This window comes from Oryzias melastigma, linkage group LG6 (genome assembly GCF_002922805.2).
Source record: "Oryzias melastigma strain HK-1 linkage group LG6, ASM292280v2, whole genome shotgun sequence".
NCBI lineage: Eukaryota > Metazoa > Chordata > Actinopteri > Beloniformes > Adrianichthyidae > Oryzias > Oryzias melastigma.
In genome coordinates, this window is record NC_050517.1 from 26,027,376 (window position 1) to 26,044,728 (window position 17,353).

The 17,353-nt window shown below is 37.2% G+C and overlaps 2 protein-coding genes across 2 annotated transcripts in view; one reads left to right on the forward strand and one right to left on the reverse strand.

The window, feature by feature from the left end:
- Positions 1 to 13,152, reverse strand: part of ranbp10 (RAN binding protein 10) — a 41,417-nt gene extending 28,265 nt beyond the window's left edge. The window contains exon 1 of the mRNA XM_024281829.1: positions 12,736 to 13,152. Coding sequence (XP_024137597.1) covers positions 12,736 to 12,934 — 199 coding nt within the window. The 5' untranslated portion in view covers positions 12,935 to 13,152. The remainder of the gene's footprint in view (positions 1 to 12,735) is intronic.
- On the forward strand, positions 13,146 to 17,027 carry tsnaxip1 (translin-associated factor X interacting protein 1). The gene is made up of 10 exons (XM_024281830.2): positions 13,146 to 13,242; positions 13,832 to 13,905; positions 13,981 to 14,071; positions 14,361 to 14,501; positions 14,599 to 14,692; positions 15,049 to 15,245; positions 15,368 to 15,509; positions 16,060 to 16,193; positions 16,323 to 16,436; positions 16,718 to 17,027. The coding sequence occupies exons 2-10, from the start codon at positions 13,850 to 13,852 to the stop codon at positions 16,820 to 16,822; spliced, it is 1,074 nt and encodes a 357-aa protein (XP_024137598.1). The 5' UTR covers positions 13,146 to 13,242; positions 13,832 to 13,849; the 3' UTR covers positions 16,823 to 17,027.
- Positions 17,028 to 17,353: the final 326 nt, after the last annotated feature.

A 17,353-nucleotide genomic window follows, 5' to 3' on the forward strand; every position in this document is an offset into this window, starting at 1 on the left:
CCGATCGGCTGCAACATTAACCGCAGCAGCTGGTTGTCAGCAGACACACGAGCGCCATGCAGGACAATCTGCTAAAAACATTGTGCCCACTGAAAACCATTGAACTATGGCATCTGCAATAGTTCTGCCTTAAAAGTTGACTTATTTTAAAATGACATAATGTCATAGCTTTTTTTTTAAAGACTGGGATTATTATCTCAGATGAAGAACAACTGATACTTTTTTCCACATGCCATTATTTCCTTTAGCAGAAAACAGAGCTAAAAATGTGAAACACGTGGGCAAGGACAAGTACCGCCATGGAGCTTTCTCACAGACCAGAAGTTCTACCGAGGATCACCAGAAAATATGCAAAATTAGAAGATCTGTCCGTCTAGTGCAGCTTTCCTTCTGAAAGACCCCAGACGAGCAAATGTTGATGTACATCAGTCTGGAAAGACTTTACAACCATGTCTGAACAATGTAAGTGAATAGATTAAGTACAAATTTTTAAAAAAGCAACTACAACAGCTCAAGGTAGATCATTCGAGATGTGAAAAGCTCAGGGAAACCTCTAAAATCCAGGAGCTCGTTTTAGATTCACCAAGTTTGAACTGGTTTAACCTTTTAACACCAGAATAACACCTAAATAACAGATACTCTATAACTTACTGTAACCTTTCAATTGTCAACGTGATCAACGTAATTCCAGTAGATTCTGAAGCAGAGATAGGTTGCGGTAAGTCAAAAACCATCAACACTGGTGCTAAATCTCAAATTTTCCTAAAGACTAAATGACTAAATGTCATCTAAATCAAAGTAAAAAAACACAAGCACCCAAAGCAGGAAGAATTAAAAAAAAAATACAACCAAGCTCTAGTTTCTTTCTTTTAACACCCTACACTTCACAGCACGGTGTTGGAAGACTAATGGTATGGGCTGTTTGTGCAGCCACAGAGCCTGAACAGCTGCCAGAGACACATCCGAGTCTGCCAACACAGATTTAGAGAACAGCAGCGAATCTACAGTACAACTGTGTGAACCAGAAAACTATTGTTTTTTTCCTTCTCTGCGGCAAATGCTGCATCTGGAAGTCTTAATATTGCTCAGCTTTTAAAGACTCCAATGAAAATCGTGTTTTTTAACATGTTCATGTAGTGTTGTTCTCGTGATGGAGGACATATATGAAAGAATTTAAGATTAAAAGTGCATTTCTGAGTATTTCCTTTATTCAATTTGTGATTGAGCAGAAGCAGATGAACACCAGCGGCTTGAAAAAGCTAAAATTTGTGATGGAACAACTGCCAAGGGCGGGACAAAGTCTCCAAATTCTAAATACTCCACTTAAAGACAAATAGATCCATTGATGTCTTTATTTTCCTCAACCGAGTGCCCATCTGGCTAAAAATAGCTCCAATATTGCCCTCAGTTGTTTTTGGGAACGCTAATGTTAGCTTAGGGTTGTGAGGCTCTGTAAGCTAGCAGGAGAGGGTATAAATGAAGGAATGCTGGGATATCAATGTAGGTTACATCCACACCCACAACGCAGAGGTGAATTTCTAATGAGCTCCTGCTGTTCTACAGAAACTGTCTTAAAAAAAAGACAAGTTTTTTTTATTAAAACCGGATAATATTTAAAAGACCAATAGAAACTATTTTACAATTGATAAAAATATAGTTGGAGTGGGATTTTAAAAGGTTTTTTGTTACAGAGTTAAGATTTGCATAAAAAATCTTGTCCAGCAACAGAATAACATGATCATAAAGTACACACTTTCTGACAAATTGGAGGACCAAGAGAGTTTAATAAAGAACCAGGGTGGATTTGTTTAGAAAAACTTAAAACAGGCCAGATTTTTTCTTTTAATCCAACTTTTACCATTAGACTTTGTTTTAAATACAGCATAAGGATGCTAAATTGTGCAAATAAGTTCAGACATACTTTGATCAGAGGAGCAGAACAAGAAAGTCGAAAGTTCCTGTTTTTCTTCACAGATCTGCTTTGCATTAACATACATATAGAATGATGTGAGCTAGAGTGGAGTTGAGTTTGTGAAGCAAAAAAGAAAATAGACTCTGATCTACACCCAAAAATTCTCTTTCAAGCCTAAAACCCCCTGTTTTTTGAAAATCTTTCTCCCTCAAAAGCAGGTCAGATTTGGAAGACTTCATTACTAAAAAAAAATAGCAAACATCTGCCCTAAAGCCTTTATGCTTACCAATTAAATCAGAAATTCTACTCTTTGAAAACCACAAAGTGTGAACTCTACCATTAAAGAAAACAGCAACAAGTTCAAAAATGCAGCAAAGATGGCTGTGAATTTCCAGGAAAGCTGATATAAATGGATTAAAGTGACTAAGAGTCACTAAGCTTTATGATTTCTGATTTTTTTTTTTAGCCATTTAGTAACGTCATTTCTAAAGGCAAACAAAGAGCAGCTCTCTGCACTCTGAACATGTCTCTTTATTTGACCTCAGACACACAACGGTACACTTTAATATGGAGTGGAAGCAGCCAGAAACAGAGATTTATAACGCTTTGATTCTGGAAAACGCAGGATGAGGAAAATTTCGTTTTGGAATTATCCTGACAGAAAAAAATACAAAAAAAACCAACTCTTAAGGCCTTCAGAATCCACACAAGTGAATCAGCATATCTAAAAGCCCCTTTAACACTTGGAAAAAATAGAACAATAATGTTTTTACAAAAGTATTTCCTGCTTTTGTTACAGAAATGAAGTTCTATTAAACCTTCAATAAGAGTGAAAACATGTTCTGCTTAACATCTTGGTTTATATTTCTACTACTAATAAAAATCTTTAACTTTTGTGTTGGAGTTGCATTATATTTTACAGATAAACACGTGTTTTGATGCGTTTAACTTGTTTTGTGACATTTTTCTCAGGATGCAGAACATATATTCAGAAAATTGAGCTAAAAATTGCATTTCTGAGCATTTTTATTCAAATCAATGTAAATCAGAAAAAGATGAAAAAATAACATTTGAAAAAGAATATATTTGTGACGTAGAAAATACGCTGGGCGATGCATCCATCCACCTGTAGATGACTAGATCCATTAACATCTTTGTGCTCTAACGTCTGAGCAGGAATCTGGATCAAAACAGAACAAAGCAAATTGTGTTTATCATGTGATGTGACTCGGATGAAGATCAGATCATATTTTATGACAAATTTGTACAGAAAATCAAGTCTTCCCAAAGGATTCAAATACATTTTCTTGTAATTGTTCCTCCAAGATAGCAACGTTTTTTTTTTAATCATTATTATTTTGGCTTAATCATAACCGAAAGACCACTGGGACAGCTTTTAAAACAGATCAAAAGATGATTGGAGTGGGTCTTTATATTAACATATTATATTATTAACATAATTAAGTTAAAGGTAAAGTCTCCTCTGTAGTTTGTAAAAAAGCATTTTTTTTGTTGCAATTTAGTGCAAGTTTCTTCAAAGATGTCCCCCATCTAAATTTATTCTTGTAATTCTGCACCTACTACAACCATGTCTGTTGTAAAATGAATGAATTTTACAACACAACATTTTTTACAGTATTTTTACTTCTTTGATCAATCTTAATATATGAGATAAATGAGCTGGTGTGTATTTTAATGAACTTAATTATTTTATCGATGTTCCACATTGAAACTGCATAGAAATGTCTGTGTGCCAAACAGCTTCACTGCAGGGTCTCCCAGACCCGGTCCTCTGGACACTCAGTCTTGCATATTTATATCCTGCACGGCTGAAACCCACCTGCCTCTGATGACAGTCATTTTCAGGTCTGAGCTTTTAAATCAGCTCGTCTATGTATGTTTTTCACAGATTTGATTGAAGCTTTGCGACAACAGTTGCAGGTTCTGAAAAGACACAAACTGAGTTACATGAAAAAGAGCCGATCGTGGAGCCTATCAGTGATAAGATCTTTAATAATTTAGCCTTAAATCTAAATTAGGACAGCAGTTACAACCTGGGCTTCAGACTGACGGATGGTTTAGTACCACAGAGCAGAATTTTCCTTTTAAAAGTCCCATATATCAAATCCATTAAAGATGTGTCGCTTTTGAGGATAAGAAAGTCGCCATTGTTCTCCTGGGAAGGTTGGAGATCTGCAGCGAGGCTATTATTTGAATGACACACGGTGCTGAATAACACCTTTTATAATTGTCTAAACAATAGAGTGCCGTCTAGAGACAAATCTGCATGATAATGATCCAGCTTAATCAAGAATTCTGTCATTTCTTTACAGAAAAGGCACAAAGCGAGCAGATTAATGAGCTCATATCTGCTTAAAATGAACTGCTACATGTAAAGAATGAGAATCCTCCTTGGTCCCATTGGGCATCTTTGTTTAAAGAAAAACTAGTGTTTTTTCAGTAGTTGTTTTTATAGTTTTATGTCTTACAATAGTTATTTCTACAGGTTTGGAATTGCAAAAGAATATATGGGCTACTTAGTTAGTTGCAATGCACACTTTATGCTACTAGATGCACTCCAGCATGATCTTATCGAAAACAATAAAGTTCCTTTTGATCCATTGTAAAAGTGATCTTTAGATTATGATTAGCAGGGCAAATCAAAAATGTGTTGTTTTCTAGGATGTAGCTTTAGCAGAGCAGCAAAAGTTCACTAGAAATTCACCTCTAAGTTGTGGGCGGGACTGCTGGCATGGAGCAACCCCGCCCCCCTTCCCTTCCTCACTGCTAAGAGCTCCCCATTTAGACACTCTCCTGCTGGATTACAGTGCCTCACACCCCCAACCTAACACTGACGGGGCAACAAAAATGGCGAGCAATGTTGAAGCTATCAAACTATAAATATGAGCCAGATGCCAACTCAGATGAGGAATTAGTCATCTACAAATGTCCGAATGGAGAAGAGCAGGGAGCTTATGGCCCGCCCCGTGTATTTTCTCCATCACAAATGAGTAATTCATCAAACAGCATTTTTTTGTCTGTTCCCGATTCGAGATTTTCCAAATAAATGTCCTCCATCATCAGAAAAATGCCACAAAAGCAAGTTAGAAACACCAAAACAACAATTTTCATTTGAGTAGGTCACTGAGACAGAATAAATGTACAAAAAATAAACAGTTCACTTAAGATCTAAGCTATCGACAAGATTAAAATCATTATACCCTGAAACTAACAGAAACCTGCTTCACTTCGAGCTCTGCCTAGACGTTTAATTCTTCTTATCATAGATGTGGTCGTCATGGTAACACAGAGTTTGAAAATACCCATTATAAAGACTAAATGTTTAAAAATTTAGGTGCCTTTTGGCAAGAAAAATATTCACAAGATAAAATATTGTGATTCTAAGAAGTGCTTACCCCTGATTTCCTGTTTTGTTTTTATAATAAAATTTTGAAGATGAAAAAAATTATTGACTATTTATTAACCAAACCTATGGGGCTCTGTTTCAAGAAGTGATTCTATCACCAATTTAAATAGTAAGTTTTAGCATTATAATAACTCCCAATTTTAACATTTAGTGATTCAGCTCATTCAAAGCACTCCAGGTACTGTTAAAGCCTCCTTTTGAAAGTCATGACAGCAGTGCAGGTCAGAAGTGGGACTAGGCCACACCAACATGTTTGTTTTGATCTTGATACAGTCAGAGGTGGACTTGTTGGTGTGTTTTGGATCATTGTTTTGCTCCAGAACCCAAGTGCTCTTCAGCACTTGGGTCAAAAATAGCAGTAATTAGGTGGTTTAAGAAGACAGAAGAGCTAGTGTTTTCATTTAACTCGAGTCTTTCAAAGCAAATAGGCCCAGACCATACCAATACCACCTCCTCGTTTGACTGTTGGTGTTAGGTATTTTCCAAAATTATGTTTTCCTCTCACCAAATGTAAAAGAAAACACACTTTCAATGGAGTTCAGATTTGTTTCAATGGTTGACAGAAGACTTTTTAAAAGTTGCTTTCTGGCAAAACTGAAACAAACCTTTTATGTTCTACCTGCATGGCAGACGTTTTTATCTCAGGACTTTCCTTTTTGGGACATTTTTGTTTCAAGCCTGTTTTAAAGGTGCAGTCGTGAACACTGATTTTAACTAAAGCTAGTAAGACATGTGGTTCTTTAGATTATTGTACTTAGGTCCTTTGCAAATCCCCACAATTGGGGTGATTTTGTTTAGCTGGTAATTTCTGGGAAAGTTCACCTGTCTTCAACTTTTCTCCAATTGTGGATACGTGCTTTCACTGTGGCTCGGTGAGGTTTGAATCTATGGAAAAGCTTTATAGCATTTTCCAGACTGATATATTTGACTTTGTTCCCGGACTAAAGCATGATGTCAAACACTTGAGGATATTTTAAAGTACATTCCTTTGACAAGTAAATCTTATTTAAGTGATTTCTTGATTAAAAACAGACCTGACACTGGCTACAGAAATTCAGCTCCACTTTCTAAAGATAACATAGCTCATTTACACTTTCTATTTCTCTTATTCTTGATATAAAACACAGTTTACAGACAGTGATTTATTCAATTTACTTGTTTTCTAGTGTTTGAATTGGGAGAAACAAATCAGATCAGAGACAACTATTGTAGATTGGGTCAACTTGTCAGATAAAATTTACCTTTTTTTTGTTTTTTTTTTTGAGAAATTCTAAATGAAAGTGAAGCACTCATCCGGAGGACCACAAATCTTTCAAAGAACAGTCCTACAGGCTTATTGGAAATATAACAGTTACATAAGACAATAATATCTCGTGGTAACTTTAAACAAGAAGATATTTCCAGGATCATCTAAAATAAGTGAACATAAACACACAATTTATAATCTGGATGGACATCACTTACATCCATACAGGAAACTGTTTTTGATATTCCAGTAAAGACCAGGAACCAAAGTGGAACAAAAGTTCACTCATCTTTGGATCTTTGTAACAGATGTTCTTCAACCAAAACCTCCAAGGTCAAATGAAATTAGCAGCCAAATGAGAAGGCAAACCAAACCGGCTCTTGGGGAGAATTTTATCACCACAGCTTTATGAAAAATACATGGTTCGGTGCAGAATTCAAGATCCACAAAAATAAAAAATCCAAAACAAGTTGATTTTCTTCAGTTCCATTTCCCAAATAATCTACTTCTGGAGATCAAGATTACCATCATATATGTAAGGCAGAGGTAAAACATGGTAGCATCTACAAGACAGAGCTAACAGGTCTGAAGGGTGGATTCACGGCGGATTTTCTTATGCCAAACGCAGGTCAACAAAGAACAGCCGTTGAACAGCAAAATCATGACAACCTAAACAAAATACTGCAAAAACATCAAGAATCCCAAAACGATTTGAACAAACAGCTGTGAACATTTCATAAAAACATGAAGACATTCATTTCTGTTAATCAAGGGGAAAGTTCCGTGTTTGTGAAATTCACATCCTTGTTTATGAAAGTCTTTTGAATCCAGACAAAAATGATTTTAGGAACTGAAACAACCCAAATAGATTTGTTATGAATTGAATCAAAAGCCAAATAGAAAGATATGAGGAGTGATGTTCTGGTTCTACAGAGGACTCACTTGCTGGGTTCTTACTTGAGAAAAAATAAGTTCTTCCATATCAGTTTAGGTAGGAAGTCAGAAATTTCAAAAGGAACAGTCCCTCTGGACCTTTTTTAATGTCAGACATCTTCATATATTTTTGACATGTGACCGAGTGATTTTATTTGCATCAAGAATGATTCAGATGTGGTGGGGAGAATCCAGCACATTTCCAAACTTCCCTCAGAATCAGATTAGAAATGAAATGGAAAAACATGGGTTGTGTTTTTTTTTCCCCTCTACGGCCTGGTACCAACTATCCCTCCGATGGTGTCTGTCCACTGATCAGGGGTTGGGAAAAACCCACTCCAATGAAAATGGTGTCTTTAACATGTTCTGGTTCCATTGTTCTTATGATGGAAGAGATATATAAAAGAATTTACCATTAAAACTGTATTTCTGAGTGTTTCTTAATTCAAACCCTGACGGATCCGATGAAAACGTGCCATTTGAAAAAGCTGAGGTTTGACACAGCAGCTGACATGAGTGAGCCAATGACTCCCTGCACCATTTCAGGGGTGCGAGAAACATCTTCGTTTTCCTCATCCAAACTAGCATCTGGCTCAAAAGTGTATGGCTGGATAACTGGTATCATTCATCATTTGGGCTGCTACGATTGGTGGCAAAAAAAAGTGTAAAATGCACTTTTTTCATTATTTGAGTCAGTGAGACTAAAACCTTATCTTTAGTGAAAAATAGTTCCTTGTTTCAGATGCTGACCTCATTAGAGAGATAAGGAATATAGTTTCCACCAAATTCAGTTTGATAGGTGACTTTTGACCCCATATATATAAATTGTTATGTCATCTTGAGGGGCGGGGCACCTGTCAAAATGAGTTTGATGGAAAATATATTCCTTACCTCTCTCATTTGATTTAATCCTGTTTTAATCCCAGAAACTAATGAAGGACAGAGGCTGCAGTATTCATTAAAAGTTTAATAAACTATCATTGTCTTTATTTTTAGTTAGTTTAATGCTAGTTATGGTTAAGATGTGTGCTTTACATCCACTTTACGTATGATAAGATTAGTCGACTAATTGGAAAAAATAATCGGTTTGTGGCAGCACTATTTATCACTTTTATTTACTTATTTATTTATTTTGGCACCGCTAATATTAGGTTGGAACTATAAGCTTGAAGAAGAACCCAAACAGAACTCTCAGAGACGGGGAAGGGGGCGGGGTTGCTCTAGGCTAACTGTTCCGCCCACAACTCAGAGTCAAATTTCGAATGACCTGCTGCAGAAAATATGTCCTAAAAAACAAGACTGGCTTTTTGATTTTGGCTAAAAACTGCACAATCATAATTAATGATTTCACAATAAAAAGAAAATATAGTTGGAATGTGACTTTAATAAGCATAAAGTCAAACGTAATGGCATCTTTCCATAAAGCCACCTGTAGATTTTTGTCTTGTTCAGTGTTCTGGGTATTGTGCTTATTATTATATCACTAAATGAAGCTCAGGAAACTTCAGATTACTAAAATCATTAGCAGTTAAAAAAAAAGAAGTTCTGATCTTTTGACTGGGAGTATTTTTGAGGTTTTGCTCCCGGTGAAGCTGCAGATCAAACCACCAGCTACACAACAATGAGAAGCTCTCAGCTTTCTAAGCCGCAGCTTTCCTCTGCGTTAGTCATACACCACGACGAGAGGCCTCCAGGCAATCCCTGTAATGTTTGGCTCAAGTCGAACCTCACGCTGGTTTTAGAAAAAAAAAAAAAATTGAGGCGTTTTCATACACACCAATTTCAGCAAGAGAGAGAGAGCATCACATGGTTTCGAAAATGTACAACAAACTAGGAGTTTCTGTGTGTTTACTTTACCTAAAGTTGTCATTTAAAGTAGTACAGAGCCAAACCAGTTTAAGTTGGCCTGAAGGGAGGGCTACGATAATGAGCAAATAGATCATTGTGTAACAAAACCAAACCCTTCGTCTTCATTGTTCCAAATGAAAACAAAAACTTCCATCATTTTCGCAACAAAACATGTCCTGTATTAAATAGAACCTTAAATAACTTCATTTTTTCATGTTCAGTAACATTGCTACACTATACTTTGATTTCTGTCAAGAACAAAGAGTGTTTGTTATTTCAAATACATTTTAAAATCGCACGATAGGTACTGTGTGTTGAACTTATATACTGTTCATCTTTCTTTAGTCAGCCAACCCAGCGACCTTACAAATGTGTTATCTTAGTCATATGTTAACATTTACAAGGAAAAATAAGCCTGTTATCTATTACAAACCCACAGTGATCATCTTTTAATCTATTTTAAAAGCCTCCCCAGTGGTCTTTTAATTATGATTATGTTTTTTTTTACCCAAAATTTGTGTTAAAAAATTTAATTTGCCAGGATAGTCTGTTGCAGAGTAGCAGCAGTTTGTTGAAGTTTTGTTCACACCGCCAGTGGCAACCTCAAAAACAATCTATGTAGCTTCTGGTGTTCACAAGTAGCTACGCAAGTCTTGGGGCTCTACGTACAAACTGAGCGGCCATTGAACACGCATTGAAAATTAAACCAGATCAAACAGGGACTCGGATTTGGTAGTGACGTACGGATGGCATCCCTTTTTATTCACAGAACCGTCCAACAAACCGTTTATAAATTGATCATGGAGAAGAAACAACCCTCGCTCTTCTTCCCTCTTCTTACCCCCCCCCCAAAAAATAGGATGCAAAAAATAAAAAATAAAAATAAATAACATTTGGCCTAAATTACAAAAGGGGTTTATACAAATATATACCTTGTGTGTCAGAAGATCCATAACTCTTGTATCAGTAAAATATGTCCAACACAAGATCCCTTGTGGAGCTTGTGGCTCACCCAGTGTGTTTTCTACATCTCAAAGACAATCTTTTTCAAGCTGTATTTTTTTCTGTTTGCTCCTGATCAATTTGAATAAAGAAATACTCAGAAATGCAATTTTAAGCTTAATTTTATTTAAATGAAATGTCCTCAATCATGAGATAATTGTCACAAGAACACGTTAAAAACACCATTTTCATCGGAGTGGATCTTTAAAGCCCCTCAAACTATATGTGCATGTATAGTAAAATCATTCCAAGTGGTCTTTTAATCATGACGATGCAGTTTTTAGCAAAAAGCTGAAGTCACAGCAAGAGTTTTTTGGAAATTCGTCTCTGGGTTGTGGGCTGGACTGTTGGATTGGAAGTAAACCTACTTTGATATCCCAGAATTCCTTTGTGTTCATTCTCTCCCGCTAGCACACAGACCCTCATAACCTGCTGACATTAGCGTAGCAAAAATAAAAAGCTCCCCTCTGAGCAAGATGGCAGCTTAGAGGAGGAAAATGAAGACATACATAGATTTATTTATGCGTCACAAATTTTAGCTTTGTCATATGTTTTTTTGGGGGGGGGGTCTTCTCCTGATCCATTTACAATTTGAATAAAGAAATATTCCGAAATTATGTTAAATATGTCCTCCATCATGAGAAAAATGCTACAAGAACATGATTAAAAACACCAAAAACACACATTTCATTGGAGTGGATCTTTAAGAGTTAGAACCAGAAGCCATCATTACAAAATAAAAGAGTTTTGCTGTGCTTTGTTGTGTTCAACAATCACACTATTAGCACAGAAATTAAGAATCAAGAATCATGTCATGTGCATAAATCAATCAGATCCCAAACTATGTTTTACAAATGAAGACATTAAGCAGTTGTTTGTCCTTGAGGACTCAGACACATTGATTATATAACAGTTATGGCTTGAAGAGGCCAAATGACCTAGTAACAGCATCGCTGACTCTATCATTTAGTCATATTTGTCTAAATGTGTGTGAAGTGTTTGTATACGCCGCTGCTGAGACGAGCCAAATAAATCTGCCGGTGAACATTAGCTCTGCTTATGCACCATGCGGCCTTGAACAGAGGGGCGGAAAAAAAAAATTGGCACACTGGTCAAAATAGCATCCAAACCACAAGGGTGAGGTAGGAGCTGGAACAACCAGGAGGAGAACACCCCACACACTCCAGAAAAGACCCATCCATGCAGGCATCCCTTAACAATTATGCAGTGTCACTTCATCTCCCAAGCAGACATGAGAAACTCAACGTCCTACATAAACTCAACATGAGGTGATTTATCTTTAGCAACAGACTCCTCTGTGCCAGGGCCACGGCTGGGACACGTGCACGGATCATTCTGGGCAGAGCACAATGATCAGAAAGACACTGATTTCACTGGAAGGTGTCACCAAACAGCTGTCATGGAATACCGTCAAATAAATGAATGAATATTGTGGTCTCGTGCTCGATTCATCAGCGTTGGTGTGATCAATTATTCACTAAACCACCAGGGTGTTTCTCCAATTCACGAGGAGGTATTTGTATTAGGTTATAAATGAGCATCAGTTTGGGTTTGAACAAATACTGAACGAGGCCCTGTGTGGTTATTAATATTAAACTGTAATTAAACTCTGTCCAAAAAGCGGATTTTTTTTTCAGAACGTGGAGGCGCAGAGGCCTCCTGTGTCACCCAAAAATAAAAGTATTTATCGAACACTGTCCGTGAAATCACGCGAGAAAAGTCACAAAGCTATTTCATATTTTGTATTTTTTAAACCAAAACTGTAATTTACACAAGTGTGACTGTTTCAAACAAGTTTTAATGGAGTCCACCAACAGTTTTCAGGCTGATATTAACCAGAAAATGCAGCTAGGTTAGCTCCGTTAGCTAGTTAGCCTCTTTGCTAGTAAACTAGTCCTGTTTTAAAAGGCAGAAGGCGTTAACGAGCTGCTGTTAGTTTAGTGTTGATAGTTAGTAGAGCGGCTGTCTCCGCTGCTGCCCCGGTTTGTACTAAGCTAGCGGTGGAGGCAGTCCGCTTACTGCGAACATACAAACTGGAAATCGAACTAAGATTAGCGTCTCTGGGGGTCATTTTGAGTTTGTTGGTAATAAAACCGACTGTCGGGGTGGACGGGTTCACTGTCACCCATTTGGGCATTCCTCTGCTCATTTGTGAAACAAAGCAAGGACAGGCAGCTCAGACTAGATTTACCAGGACTGCGCACTCACACTACATAATCGCACACTGTGTGTGTGTCTGTTGTGTGTGTGTTGACCCCCTCTCCGCAACAACAGTGACAGATTTGAGCTGAGAGCTCTCCACTGCGGTGACTATCGGACCCGTGAGGGATGAGGCAGCACTCTAACCTTTGTAATGCACCCGCAGGTTGTTCTGTGACAGCCCGATGTAGCTGTATTTATCCTTGGGGCTCCAGGATCGGGGCAGAGGGGTCTCTTCCTCGTTTACAGCCGGGTAGAGACGTTTCAACCGTTCGCTCAGCTCTCGCTCCTGGTAATTAAAAACAGAGTCTCCTAACTGCAGGCTTCCCGAGCCGAGCTCTGCCATTTTACGGCCTCTGTTTGTCTCGAGTCCTATTGTTGATTTCTGTGTATCCGAAGCCCGTGTCAGTCTGCTGGAGCTGTAGGCTGAGAGTGAGAGGGACAGAGGGGAGAAAATAGCAGCGGTGTGACATCCCCGGATAAGCAACAGAATGTACTGTAGGCTAAAGCGATGCACTCTGGGTAATGTAGTTATATGGAGCGTTATGTTTATGGGGGTGAATTTGGACCTGACTACATTTCACCGTCGCTGTCTCTCTGGTTCTAGACTTTCAACTTTTCTGGGATTCTGGGAAACGTAGTTTATGATATAAGGTAAACCAATAAGCTAAATATGTAATGGATATAAATAACAAGTATAGCTCTTAAACTCGATAAAATTAGTCATATATAAATAAAATTAAATATCATTAAATAATAGCAAAATAATGACAAATTATTTTTTATTAATCATGAACCAAAATTGAATTATGGAATAAAATTACTTTCAAAAATAAGAACGGAAACAGATACTAGTAGTAATTTCGATATCATTACTACTATTTAATTAGATTTTATTTAATTTTATTTTATTTTAATATACCCATGTTGCACTCTGCCTTTGCCCAGTAAACATTATCCTTTACAGCGCTAAACTGGCCAGAAACGAAACAAAATTTGCAGCACTAAATTAAGATAGCCTTTTAAATTGTACTTTTTTTCTCCTTCTACATTGAGACGTTTTTAAAAATCAATCAGGCATAGAATAGACTACTATAGATGGGCTTCATTGTTCAAACGTAACCATGGAAACTCCGCTGCCAAACCGTGGACTGAAAGTTGAACTTCAGCTAAAAAGGAGAAAAAACGCTTTTTAAAAAGAAGGAACTTCGCTTTGCGATTGTATTTTTATTTTACTTTTTAGTTAAGTTTCAGGGGGCAGATGTCTCTACACAGAAACATTACACTACCTCCTTTAAACCAAACAGAAGAACGGGGGTGAGTGGAAGTAGATCATGTACAAAATAATGATGCAATCGGGGGAGTTTTCAAGATGTCTTGTATTTATTTTAGATCCATGAATAGCAGAGTTCAACAGAAAAACTCTGAAGGAATTCATGACAGTCCTGCTGATTTTGATGTGGAAGGACAACTCACTACAAAGGTGTGTAAAATGCCACCTTCATTAATTAAAACTTCGGAAAAACACAAAATAATTATTCTAAAAGATTAAACGTCATATTAATATATTTTGATCTATGGTGTATATAAATTATACACATATGGTATAAAAGTATATTCTTTTGTGATGCATAGCTTATTTTTCTGGACCTGAACAGAAAATGTAAAAAAAAATCTTAAATTAACTTTAAAAGTTTAAAGGGTTCTTTGTTTCTCCCTCACAATTTCCTCTTTTAACCATTGCACCGTCTATGTGTGTTCTTCATTTGTAGTTGTGTTGGTCTGGAAGCAGCTACCTGTACGCAGGTCCAGGTAGAAAACCTGAGCTTCTGAGGCAGCTGGAGCGCCATGTGAACGAGGAACTGTGTGCGATCAGCTCTCAGGAGCCAAAGTTTGAGGAACTAAGGTTGCAGGTAGACTATTTTTTTCTACTTTTATAAAACTACAGAGGGCAAAAAAATTACTCCTAACGTTTTGGGATTTGTTTATCTTTTTTTGCTTTTGGTGCAGGTGTATCGCAATGTTTTTGATCAATTCATCAGTGCATTCACAACCTACCAGCCACTTCTGTGCACCATCAAAAAGGAATATGACAATATTATCGGTCAGTGTGTTCTCTCCACTGTTCAGTATAAAGTATATACAGGCTAGGTATAAAAAAAAGGTGAGGCAGATATACAGCAATTTAGCCATTTCTTTCATTTTGTGATTTCGTGTCAACAATAAGGTTTAAATAGATATTTATAATATGTATTTATAGTATGTGATTTATATAGAAAAGGTTAAATCTCTATCAATGAAAGCAAGCTAAACACTGCAGTTATTTTAATATTCTGGTGACACAGAAACTGTTTGTCTGTCAAATTGATAATAATATCAATCACGCAGTCATTCCTTGATCAATGTATGTATTATTTCAATTCCTTTATTTTCCAAACTTTTTTTTATCTCTTCATTTAGTGGATCAACAGGATCAAATCCAGAAATTAGCTCCTCTCCAGTCCCAGCTGAGGCTCGTGACAGAGGAATGCGAGAGGAAGATTCGAGCACAATGGAAAGAGCAGCATACTGAGATTGAAACTTTGAAAAGAGAGAAGCAGCAGCTGCAGAGGGATGCCCAGTCCATGAAGGAGGCAGAAAAGAACACGCAGACAGTGGTGTGATGGTCTCACCTCTTCTCATGTGGATAAAAGAGTCGATTTCTGTTAGAGAAAGTTAATAGGTCTGCTTGAGATGATGTGTTGCTTCTGTAGCCCGGTTGTTTGTAATTCTTCTCAAGGTGGACCGTCTGCGGTCAGAGCTTTCCCAGCAGTATCTGCAATACCGTGAGGAGCATGACGCTCGGCAGCTGCTGATCCGACAGCTCAATGACTTAACCAGAGCTTCTGTGATGAACAAGCGTCCTGCAGTTCAAAATAAAGGTACGGCTGTCCTGACAAGTGAGAGACCCAAACACAAAGATACAGGCAGATGGAAAATGAAGATGTTTCTCTAACGTTGTCAAATTGTTATGAATTATTTTAAAGTAAATATAAAGTTAAAAAAAGAAGAAGAAATTACCATTTCACCACAACTCAATTAAAAACAGCAGATGGATGATAAAAAAACACGCTAAATAAAAAATACACTTTAAGAAAATTGATAACAACAAAAATTATTGTCCAGTGTCCAGTTGTAGAGTCTAATAGTTGACAGAAAGGAAGATCTGCACAATTCAATCTATATGCAAGTAAGTAGCCTACAAAGCTATTTTCCCAGTTTAATTTTTTGTTTCCTGAAAAATAAAAGATGCAAAAAACGCTATTTTAAAATGAAACTGATAGAATGTGAAATGCAAGCTAATCAAAACTAAAACAAGAGAAGGCACAAAGACATGATGAGCTCATCTTTTCTCCTTCTCCATCTCTGTTTATCAGAATGAATCAGATAGTTTATAAAATGCGGTTTAATTTTGAATTTTCTCCATGGAAGATTTTCAGGAGCTACAGCGGGAACTCGAGGCGTGTCGTGAGGAGCTCAGAAATATGAAAGCAGAGTATCGAGATGCTGTTCCACAACACGACTGGGATACCCTGCAACAAACCCACCAGAGGACTGTCCTGCAGGTTTTGGTTCTTCACTAACCTCCAAACCTTTACACACTCATTTCAGTTTAATTCCCTGACATCAAAATCCACCAGTATGGACAGCTGTGCATTTTGAAAATCCTAATCAAAGATTTTTGCATTGTCCAGCTGAAGACTCTGCAGGGTGACTTCAAGTTAATTAAGAGTGAGTACGACATCCTCCTGGAGCTCCACAAAAGTAGCAACTTGCAGCCCAAGGACCAGGTGTCAACCTCTATGCAGGTATTTTACTTTGTCAACTCTTGTCTGGTTAAATCCCAGTCGGTTCAATCTAATTGAAAGCAAATCGTCTCAAAATATCATGCAGTTCAAACAGTTCCTCATCTGGGGGATGAATTTTATCCAATACAAGCTCTAATGAGGAAGAAAAAAAAGGAGAAACAGGGACTACAACTTCATCAGTGGAAATGAATTCTGGTGCAGATCAAGCTTGCCAGTGTTAATGCACCTTTACAAAAAGAGGTTCCTTTAAAAGCTCAAATCCGGTGTTTGTTCTTTTCCAGACAGAGGAAAATGTGGAGGAAGAACCAGAAACCAAACCTGAACAGCTCCACAAGCTGATCAACCTTTGTGACCCCAAGGAGGAGCCAGCTCATGAGTCCAAGTAGCATAGATATATTCTAAAATACACAGTATGCTTCAGAGGGGCTGGAAATCTGTGCCATCCTTTATGCTATTGTTTTTGATTGTTTTTTTTTTTAATTTCTTCAGAATCTCTTTTTCATCCACAAGTCTTGTATCATACATACAGTTTACCATATATTTCTATTCAGCACAACTTGGAAGTATTTAATAAAATTACATGAAAACTTGCTTATTGAATCCTATCCTATCTTTACACTGCCAGCCAAAACATACTTTTTAAAGAACTAAAAATATGTTTACATCAGTAAATTTAAAAACCAACAGCATGGAGTATCTCGAATGCCAGAGAAACTGAAAACAGTTTTTTCTAATAAATCAAATTTACATGCAAAGTTGTTACAAATGTTTACTGGGGCCCAGAACAAAAGTGACACACCCCACCAGCCCACCGAACAACAATAACTGGCTCCTGTTGGTTTCCCTCACCCACATTATGACCACATTCAAATTCCTGACTGATGTTTAACATTAAGTAAATGGTTAAAAAAGCAGGG

What these genes read in the sequence shown, in the direction of transcription:
- tsnaxip1 (XM_024281830.2), top strand. Translation starts at nt 13,850, where the DNA reads ATGTCTCTACACAGAAACATTACACTACCTCCTTTAAACCAAACAGAA. An exon ending in AACCAAACAGAAGAACGGGG is followed by an intron (nt 13,906 to 13,980) that starts GTGAGTGGAAGT and finishes TATTTATTTTAG; the next exon opens with ATCCATGAATAGCAGAGTTC. An exon ending in ACCAGAGGACTGTCCTGCAG is followed by an intron (nt 16,194 to 16,322) that starts GTTTTGGTTCTT and finishes TGCATTGTCCAG; the next exon opens with CTGAAGACTCTGCAGGGTGA.